This window comes from Myotis lucifugus, unplaced genomic scaffold (assembly GCF_000147115.1).
Source record: "Myotis lucifugus unplaced genomic scaffold, Myoluc2.0 scaffold_417, whole genome shotgun sequence".
Taxonomy (NCBI): domain Eukaryota; kingdom Metazoa; phylum Chordata; class Mammalia; order Chiroptera; family Vespertilionidae; genus Myotis; species Myotis lucifugus.
In genome coordinates this window covers 341,039-351,064 of record NW_005871465.1, presented here as the reverse complement: position 1 = coordinate 351,064, position 10,026 = coordinate 341,039, and the positions used below count along the sequence as shown (strand labels likewise).

The following is a 10,026-nucleotide window of genomic DNA, read 5'->3' as shown; positions in this document are numbered from 1 at the left end:
GACACAGACTCGCCCTCGCCGGTGCCTCCCGCGGCGCCCGGCCAGGTGGTCGCTCCCCCCCGCACCTGGGCACCTCGGGTCCTCGAGGGGCAGCGATGCAAGGTCACGGCGGCCGTGCCCAGTGCTCCCCGGGGCTCCCGGCACCTGCGCAGGAGCAGGCACCGTGTTCCCGAGGCAGGTGTGCAGGGACAGCGGGACACCCGACGGCGACCCTCCCGCGCACCACCCTGCTCACATGGTCACACCCCCGCTGCCCGGGCTGCTCTGGGGTGTCCGCACCCCCCTCGATGACAGGTGGCCCCGGGACTGCTCCACAGGGCCTGGGTGCAGGGGCTGCCGGCCCAGGGGTGCCGGGGGACCTCATGAGCAGCCAGCCCGGCCCCAGCTGCCCATGAACTCACTTGGTGTGGTCTCACCCCCCCCCCCCCCCCCGGCCCCCCCAAGTTCGGTCAGGCTGGCCCACCCAGCACCGTGGCCCTCTGGGTCTGGCTGGCACCGCGGGAGTAGGAGGTGGGGGGAGGCGGGCTCCAGTACTGGCTGGAGATGGCAGGGGCTGGATGGACTGCAAGCCCTTGTCCACCCAGCCTGCAGCGCAGGAGCCACCAGGAAAAAGCCGCTTCCTTCCTGCCTCCTGGCCTTCCTGCGGGGCTTCGGCAGGATCCGGTTGGGCTGAGGTCAGCCAACCTCTGCTCCCTCCACTTCCTGCTTCCCTGTTCCCCCAGCCACACAGAATGAGGCTGGGGAGGAGCTAGACTAGAGCCTTCCTGACCCTCGGCCCCAGCCGCCCTTCCCACCTGCCCCTGCCCCCCCTGCCCGCCCTGCCCAGCCTTCTGCAGTCCTCCTGGGGGTGGAGGCCAGGGGCCTGAGGGGACACCCCTGGGGCTGGACACAGGCAGGACTGCAGCGTTCTCTCCAGGTCTCCAGTGGGGTGTGTCACCTGGGGAGAGTGTGGCTGGGCAGTCTCGTCAGTGGGGTGTCCCCTTGGGAATGGCATTTGGACCCTTGGAAGGGTGGCCATGTAAGCAGACTGGCCTGGAGGCCCTGGTGGGGCTATACCTGATGGGTTAGGGCACCTTTGTCCGACTGCGGGTGGAGTGATGAGCCCGGATACCTGTCCTGGCCAGGGTGCCGTGTCTGTGTGCCTCCTGCGCAGCCGCAGGCCCTCAGCCGATGTCAGGGGCTGTAGCGCAAGCCCCACCAGTGTCCCGAGCAGCAGAGAGGGGGATTCCAGTGGCTCCATTTAGGGCTCACACTCCCTGAGGGGCATCGAGGAGACTGGCACTCCAGGGCCCCGGGGAGTATGAGAGCACCCTCGGACAAAGAATTGTGGAGCTCAGATGCGGGGATCCTCCACCCTGGGGCGCGGAAGCCAAGGAGCCTGTGGGGCCTGGTGAGGGTGTGACCTGGGCCTTGCTGGTCGAGAGCTGTCACTGTTTCTGGGGGCCCAGTAGGGCCAGATCTTTGGAGGCCTCAAGAGAAGCCTGAATCTGAGCTCTTCTGTGACCCCTTCTTATTCTTACAGATAGACAATGGCATTAAGCCTGTGGAGAAGCCAGACTAAGCGAGGCTGAGGCCAGACTGGATCCTGGCTCCCAGTTTGCAGCAAGTGGGGAGCTCAGGATAGGGTTGGCCCAGGCACTGATACTTAGGGGGAGGACAGAGGAACCTGGGTCTGTAGGGAAGGGAGGAGGCGGGCAGGTAGCCAGAGAAGAAGGAGGCAGCAGGAGAAGATGGCATCCTGAAAGCCCAGGGCCAGGAAGGACATGTAGGCCTTGGCAAGAAGGGCCCCGGATATGGGTTTCACATCCAGCCTTGACCACATTTGTGCACCGGCGCTGCTAGCGCTCAGCCTGGAGCCCTCGGCCAAGTATCTGCTGAAAGCCTCTCCCCAGGGAGGACAGCAGCCCAGGGCCGGCTTCCCGGCACCCTGAGCTTCAGCAGCGGGGCCCTTCCCGACTGGGAGTATGGGTACGAGTGCGGGAGGGGCAGTGAACCGCTGCCCCCTCCACCCCGGCCCCACCTGCTGGTGAACAACAGACCGGCCCAGGTCCCTCTGAGCCCGTTTCCCCTCCCTCCGCATGGGCACAAGGTCTGTGTCTTCAGCCAAGAGGGGACCACAGGGAAGCTTGTGGTCATGGGCCTCAGGTGTCCTGATTACTCTGCCTTCCCGGTGGGAAAACCTCCAATAGTATGGCCACAGCTGCAGTCCTTCCCTGGGGCCAGCTGTCCCGGGGCCAGGCCCCCCCACCCCATCTCCCTGGGATAAGAAGGTATGGATAGAAGGAGAAACCAGGTCCCCTCAGCCCTAGCTCCCAGAAACCAGGGCTCCCAGACCTCTGCCCTTTCCATCACTTGAGCTGCCTTCCCAGCCCACTCACCACTCACCCACCCAGCCCTTGCAGGTTGTGGGGTGCAGGAGGGCCTGGCAGAACTCTGGCCTAAGGCTCAGCACCTGGACAAGCAGTCACAGAGCTTGAGCTTCTGGCTTTGACAGGCGAGGACAGATTGGGCCCACAAGCGAGAAGCTGGGGACCTTGCGGGCAACAGGCAGGGCAGGGGCAGGGTGCTGAGGGACCACGGGCAGGGTGCTGAGGGACCACGGGCAGGGTGCTGAGGGACCACGGGCAGGGTGCTGAGGGACCACGGGCGGGCTGCTGAGGGACCACGGGCGGGCTGCTGAGGGACCACGGGCAAGGTGCTGAGGGACCACGGGCGGGGTGCTGAGGGACCACGGGCAGGGTGCTGAGGGACCACGGGCAGGGTGCTGAGGGACCACGGGCGGGGTGCTGAGGGACCACGGGCGGGCTGCTGAGGGACAGGGTCAGTGTTCAGGGAAATGATAAGAGGGTCTGTGTGGACAGGAACCAGGCCCAGGAACCCCACGGCCCATCTCCTTTTAGTAAATGGAGGAAGCTCAGGACCTGGGCAGAGGGAGGCCCCTGGGAAGGGCAGCACGGTATGGAGCAGGCTGTGCCAGGCCTTGGTAGTCGGTGATTCAGGGCAACAGCTACCTACCCAGCCTGTCTGCCAGGGGCAGGCTAAGGTTGGACAGAGCTCAGCCTGCTTAAAGATTAGAGAAAGGGAGGGGGAGTGGATGGCAGAGGCAGCAGTCAGAGGGGGTGAGGCCTCCTCACATCCCCCTACTTCACAAAGGGCCCCACTGCACGGGGGTGGGCAGCAGGGGCCAACAGGTAGGTAGGCAGGGACTCAGCAGGAGGAAGGCCACCTGCTATGTCCAGGTGACTCTGAACTGCCTCCTGCTGGGCCGGCAGCTCCTGTTCAAGGGTTCAGATTTCCAGGGTAACCCGGCCTTGGAACCCAGTGCAGAACCTGTAACCTGATACAACCTCGGCCCTCCCCACCCCAAGGGGGTGGAGGTTGGGGCCAGCTGGGGATGGAGTGCTCCAGAGGTAGTAGTGTCCTGAGATGACTGAAATTTGTAAAAATATATTTTTGTTGATTTCAGAGAGGAAGGGAGAGGGAGAGAGAGATGGAAACATCAATGATGAGAGAGAATCATTGATCAGCTGCCGCCTGCAGGTCCCCTACTGGGGATCGAGCCCGAAACCCGGGCATGTGCCCTTGACCAGAATTGAACCTGGGACCCTTCAGTCCACAGGCCGACGTTCTATCCGCTGAGCCAAACCATCTAGGGCATGAGGTGACTGAACTTTGCCTTGGCTGTGACCTCTGGTGCACACAGCTGTGGGGAGTGACACCACCAGGGATCGAGGGGTAGAAGAGCTGCCGGGGGGTGGGAGAGGATTCCTGCACTTGGAGACTTTGAAACCAGGCCTTGAAGGCCACACGGTGTTCATTTGGTCCAGAGGAGGAAAGGGGTTCCAGGCAGAAGAGAGGACAGCATGTGTGTGGAGCATGGCCCTTAGGCAAGGACAAGGAGTTGTGGGTGATAGCAAATGAAGGTGGCACTGGTGAGACCAGAAAGCCTGGTGTGCACAGCCCTCCAGGACCTGCTGTGCCAGCCACAGGTAGGAATGTTGTTTGTCTCATACTTGCTCACTGGTCCCTGCCCAACCAGTGGAGCCAGGTAGGGGCACCCTAGGGATTCCTCTGTACTGTCAGGCAGCCCCACCTCTGTGCTTCTCACCCTGCACCCCAACATCCGAAATGGGTCTTGCTGGAGGCTCTGACACGGGTCTCCCAAGAAGCAGGCCTCAGCGCATCAGAAATGGCCCCTCTCTGCTGCTGACTCACTGAATGACCCTGGACTAGTTTCTCAACATCATTTGCTCCTTGGAGCGCTGGGGGCTGGAGCAGCAGCAGCCAGACCTGGGGCTGGTGTGAGACTGAGGGAATCCAGGTGTGGCTCGTGCTAAGAAACCCCTTGAGGAAGGGCTGGGTCTTTGTGCCCTGGATGGGACCTTTGGGTGTCCCACCCGCTGGCAGGAGTAGATGCGGCAAGAAGCCAGAGGGTGGAAAAGGATTGCCCCACGCGGGACTGTAAGTGATCCTGCAGCCCTCCCACTTCAGATACCCCCTCAAAGGAGAAAATGCCTGGGGGCAGGAGAGAGTACTGGACAGTGCTGCTCCCCAGTGGAGGCTTCTCCCCCAGGTGTGTCAGTGTGACCTGAAAGTGACCCTGTGCAGCCCCCGAAAACTCCCATGTGGCAGACACGACAACAGAAGTCGATGGCCTGTGGCACAGATGGGCACGCAGGTGTATGCGCTGGCACCCTCCAACGTGTAGGTCAGCTCTAGGCCGCCCCTGGTGACCGCTTGCGGACCACCCACAGGTGATGTGGTGGACGTGTACCAGCGGGAGTTCCTGGCGCTGCGCGACCGGCTGCACGCAGCGGAGCAGGAGAGCCTCAAGCGCTCCAAGGAGCTCAACCTGGTGCTGGACGAGATCAAGAGGGCCGTGTCGGAGAGGCAGGCGCTGCGAGACCGCGACGGCAATCGCACCTGGGGCAGGCTCACCGGTGAGAGGCCGAGCGGGCGGGGGAGCGGGCGGCAGGGCAGGCGGGGCTGCGGGCAGGCCCGCGGTCTGACCGTCTGACCGTCCTTCCTGACCCTCCCAGAGGACCCACGACTGAAGCCGTGGAACGTCTCGCATAAGCACGTGCTGCACTTGCCCACCGTCTTCCACCACCTGCCGCACCTGCTGGCCCAGGAGAGCAGCCTGCAGCCCGCAGTGCGCGTGGGCCAGGGCCGCACGGGAGGTAGGGGCGGGGCCGGAGGGCCATTCGCAGGGGTGGGCGGCCCGGTGGCCAGGCCTGAGGACCCCTGCTCCCCGCAGTGTCCGTGGTGATGGGCATCCCCAGTGTGCGGCGCGAGGTGCACTCCTATCTGACGGACACGCTGCACTCGCTCATCTCGGAGCTGAGCCCGCAGGAGAAGGAGGACTCGGTCATCGTGGTGCTCATTGCCGAGGCGAGTGGGCGGGGCCGGGGCCGGGACCCACTCCCAGGGGACACCTGGCACCCAATGACTGAAGGAGAAATGCAAACAGGGCAGCATCCCGAGGGGAGCGCTACCAGAAGGTCCCTGTCATTCACAAATTTATCAAGATAAAAAGTTGAGATTTTAGCGCCCCCTCGTGGAGATGCCGTTTACCTACTTGCCCCACCCCAGGTACCTACCCAAAGGGCTTTTTCTGAGGCCCCTGTGGCCCAGCCTCACTCGGCCCTCAGGATCGGGGTTCACTCCCTCCGTGTGAGGCCCGCGCCCCTACCCCTGGCCCTTCTTCCAGGCCATTCCAGTCCTGCTTAGGGTGGTTGCTTGGTCTCCCCACAGACTGACCCGCAGTACACCTCGCTGGTGACAGACAACATAAAGGCCTTGTGAGTACTGGCCGCCGAGGAAGCTGGTGGGAGGAGGCCCTTGGTGGCGGATTGGGAGGCAGATCCTGCCTCCCCCACACGACAGTGACCTGAGGAGGTGCTGCCCTGTGGGCTGGAGGCAGTGGGTGTGTAGAGGTGGCCCAACCCCTCCAAGCCCCATGGCCTCAGTGATGGCTGCCTGTGGGCCTTCAGAAGGGACAGGGTCTGGCTGCTCAGCTCGGCCCCTGCTCCGGGCCCTGGAGGCCGCACACCCACTGGGCTTCCTGTCCTCCAGGTTCCCCACAGAGATCCATTCCGGGCTCCTGGAGGTCATCGCCCCCTCCCCGCACTTCTACCCCGACTTCTCCCGGCTCCGAGAGTCCTTTGGGGACCCCAAGGAGAGAGTCAGGTACTAGCACTGCCCCTCTCCAGGTCCCCCAGCAACCTCTCTCCCCTGTGCTGAGGGCCAGGCCGTTGGCTGTAGTGCCTCCACTTCTCCACTGGAGGACCCTGCATGGGGTGGGGGTCTACGCGCCAAGTGTGCCGGGGCAGCCGTACCAGAGGAGGAGGGTCTGAGCTCCGAGGCCCTGCCCCCGGCCACAGGTGGAGGACCAAACAGAACCTCGATTACTGCTTCCTCATGATGTACGCGCAGTCCAAAGGCATCTACTACGTACAGGTCAGCACCGGCCCTGCTCTGCGCCCCTCCCCAGACCCTGGCGGGGCCTGGGAGATGCATGCCGCCCTGCCCTGTGCCCATCCTGAGTCCCAGGCCCTTCTGCCCCTCACGGTGCAGCTGGAGGACGACATAGTGGCCAAGCCCAATTACCTGAGCACCATGAAGAACTTCGCTCTGCAGCAGCCTTCAGAGGACTGGATGATCCTGGAGTTCTCCCAGCTGGGCTTCATTGGTGGGTCCCCCACCCTTCATCCCACTGACCTGAACAGAGCCCCTCAGTCTCTCCCGCCCCCCTCCCCCGCATCATAACCCTCCCACCCCCCACCCTGCCCCATACCCCACACCCTGCAACACCGCTCCAGGCCACTGGAGCCACCTCTGGCCTCTTCCCACCTGCCCTCAGCGTCACCATCAGTGTCTGGCCCTGGGTGCCCACACCTGCCTGCAGCTGGGCACAGGGTTTGCTGTGGGGCCCTCCCTAGTGGTTCCCACGGGGATGGAGAGGAAGCAGGGCAGGGCAGAGCTGCCCACTCAGCGCCCGTACCCCCTTCCCCACCAGGGAAGATGTTCAAGTCCCTGGACTTGAGCCTGATTGTGGAGTTCATCCTCATGTTCTACCGGGACAAGCCCATCGACTGGCTCCTGGACCACATTCTGTGGGTGAAGGTCTGCAACCCTGAGAAGGACGCGGTGAGCAGGGGCTGCAGAGCGGCAGGCCGGGCGGTGCCGCTCGCAACCTCCAGCGTGGACTGTCTGCGGGTGTGCGCCTGACTCAGGACATGGTGCTGCTGGGGGCGGGGGGTGGGGGGGCTCACACTTAGACGTTGCCCTCCCCCCACAGAAGCACTGTGACCGGCAGAAGGCCAACCTCCGCATCCGCTTCAAGCCGTCCCTCTTCCAGCACGTGGGCACGCACTCCTCACTGGCGGGCAAGATTCAGAAACTGAAGGTGGGAGCCCGGCTCTGCCTGGGTGGGGTGGGCAAGGGGCAGCAGGGCCCGTCCAGGGCACACTCGGCAGCACTGTCTCCCGGAACCAGGACAAGGACTTTGGGAAGCAGGCGCTACGGAAGGAGCACATGAACCCGCCGGCCGAAGTGAGCACGAGCCTCAAAACATACCAGCACTTCACCCTGGAGAAGGCCTACCTTCGGGAGGATTTCTTCTGGGCCTTCACGCCTGCTGCAGGGGACTTTATCCGCTTCCGCTTCTTCCAGCCACTGCGCCTTGAGCGGTCAGTGACAGCACCCACAGGTCCCCACAGGGGGAGGGGCAGGGTGGCTACCAGGGTACAGGCCTCACCACACACTTCTGTGACCCCAGCAAATGACTCCACCCTGCCGTGCCTCAGTTTGCTTATCTGAAGAGTGGGGTGCATAATGGTAGCTACCTTGTAAAGACTGTCAGGCGGGGCCCAGGGGAGCTCAGTGACGCTGCCCATCACCATCCTCCAAGGAGTCAGCCTGGCTCTCTTGCACAGCCAATGGCTGCCCCTGGTGGTGCCCAGCGTCGCCCAGCACCCGGGGCCCAAGCCTGGCCTTTTCTCTGCTGGGCAGTGTGCCTGGGCAGCTCCCACCCTGCAGCAGCTCATAGGCCTGCCTGGCTGCAGGTTCTTCTTCCGCAGCGGGAACATTGAGCACCCAGAGGACAAGCTCTTCAACACTTCTGTGGAGGTGCTGCCCTTCGATGTGAGTGTGGTAGCGTGTGGGTGTGCACTGAGGCCACCTCTCCCACAGCCCTGGCTTCAGCCCCTTGATTTCGCCCCCAGAACCCCCAGTCAGACAAGGAGGCCCTGCAGGAGGGCCGCTCAACCACCCTCCGGTACCCGCGGAGCCCCGACGGCTACCTCCAGATAGGTGAGTGGGGTCCGGCGGGCAGAGGTGGGGGGGAGGCTGGGCTGAGCAGGGGTCTTGGGACGAGTTCTCAGCACTGCCGTCCCCAGGCTCCTTCTACAAAGGCGTGGCTGAGGGCGAGGTGGACCCTGCCTTCGGTCCCCTGGAAGCACTGCGCCTCTCCATCCAGACAGACTCGCCCGTGTGGGTCATTCTGAGCGAGGTGAGGCAGGACACGGCAGGGCGCAGGGAGCACGGAGCTGTTCCGAGTGGCTACCTGGGGCCAGCTCTGTGGCCCCTGCTGACCCCGGGCCGGCTCTTCCAGATCTTCCTGAAGAAGGCGGACTGACGGAGGACTTCTGAGGACTGGCCCTGAAGCCCAGGAGACCAGGGACGTCTTCGCTGCTGCCCCCGCAGGGCCAGATGTGGCCCACCCAGCCTGAGGGGTTGTTCCTGGCACCTCTCAGCAGCCTGGGGTTGCCGCTGGCCGGGAGGCCCCAGGAGCTGGTGCTGCCCACCCGCCCGGCCGCGGGAGGAGGTGGTGGTCCCCACACTGTGCCTGAGGCCGGCCTGTGCCGCCCTGAACTGTTCGCAGCTGGCAGGTGGGCTGGAGCCAGGCCGTTTTAGAAGAGCTTTTCCTGGGCGCCTGTGCTCTCCGGCGCGAACACTGGAATGCATATACTACTTACGTGCTGTGTTTTTTATTCTTGGATACATTTGATTTTTTTCACTTAAGTCCACATATACTTCTATAAGAGCGTGACTTGTAATAAAGGGTTAATGAAGTGTGTGCCTCATACCCCGTGCCCTGAGCTCCAGTTGGGGGGGGTGGGGAGCAGGCACCAGGTGATGCCACCTGTGCCCACCTGCTGCCACCTCTGCACAACCCCATTTTCCTGGCGCTGCCCGGTCCAGGCCGGGGCCACCGTGAAGGGTCTGCCTACTGGAAGGTGGGGGCCGCGCGGAACCGGGCCCTGGCCTTCGAAAGCTGCCCCCTCCACAGGGCCTCCAAGCGCGCCCCTAGCTTCCTGCATCCACCCCAACTGCCTGCGGTGGGGCCTCTCAAACCCAAGGCACCCCCGCCCCGTTCCCCCTTCAAGGGCCGAGGCCCTGGCCCTGCCCTCCTCCACGGTGCCCAAGGCCTCCATCACCTCCCCACCTTTCTGACACATTGTGGGGACTCCTGCCCACTTCGGGGCCTTTGCACACATCGTCACCTGCTTGCAAAGCTCCTCCCGAGACGGGACTAAAAGTCACTCTTGAGGGACGTTATTGGCGGCCTGCAGGTCCTCCCCAGTCGTCCCTCAAGGCACCCCGACTTCTGAAAGCGCCTACCACGTTCGACACGCCCCCCCCATCGGAGGCAGGGTGCCTTGAAAACCTACATTTCTAGACACCGGGGGCCCAGTGCTGACGAGAAAGGGTCCCTGATGTCTGGTGTAAAGGCCTGGGAACAGGAATAGGGCGCTGACCGCAGGAGGAGCCATGGGGTGAGCCTCGGGGAGACGGCGCCCTGGGCTGGGAGAGGACGGACCTAAGGCCGGATGGCGGCCCTGCTGGAGGAGGCGGGGCGGGGGGGGGGCGACTTTCCTTCCTCGGCCGGCCCCCCCCCCCCAGGAAGCCCACTCGACTGAATGCTACACGGAAAGCGACCCTGAACGACAGAGAGCCTTCGGGGTCTGGTCGCGAGCACTTTTATTAAAAGACTGGGGTGGGGTCCCCTTCCCCCCGCCCTCC

The 10,026-nt window shown here is 63.9% G+C and overlaps 1 protein-coding gene across 1 annotated transcript in view; it reads left to right on the top strand.

The window, feature by feature from the left end:
• Positions 1-9,079, top strand: part of MGAT4B (mannosyl (alpha-1,3-)-glycoprotein beta-1,4-N-acetylglucosaminyltransferase, isozyme B) — a 14,817-nt gene extending 5,738 nt beyond the window's left edge. Inside the window, exons 3-17 of the mRNA XM_023743889.1 lie at positions 8-178; positions 4,755-4,940; positions 5,040-5,180; positions 5,258-5,391; positions 5,755-5,801; positions 6,076-6,189; positions 6,384-6,459; positions 6,577-6,691; positions 7,019-7,149; positions 7,301-7,408; positions 7,498-7,691; positions 8,067-8,145; positions 8,226-8,313; positions 8,400-8,512; positions 8,615-9,079. Coding sequence (XP_023599657.1) covers positions 8-178; positions 4,755-4,940; positions 5,040-5,180; positions 5,258-5,391; positions 5,755-5,801; positions 6,076-6,189; positions 6,384-6,459; positions 6,577-6,691; positions 7,019-7,149; positions 7,301-7,408; positions 7,498-7,691; positions 8,067-8,145; positions 8,226-8,313; positions 8,400-8,512; positions 8,615-8,638 — 1,721 coding nt within the window. The 3' untranslated portion in view covers positions 8,639-9,079. The remainder of the gene's footprint in view (positions 1-7; positions 179-4,754; positions 4,941-5,039; positions 5,181-5,257; positions 5,392-5,754; positions 5,802-6,075; positions 6,190-6,383; positions 6,460-6,576; positions 6,692-7,018; positions 7,150-7,300; positions 7,409-7,497; positions 7,692-8,066; positions 8,146-8,225; positions 8,314-8,399; positions 8,513-8,614) is intronic.
• The last annotated feature ends 947 nt before the right edge of the window (positions 9,080-10,026 follow it).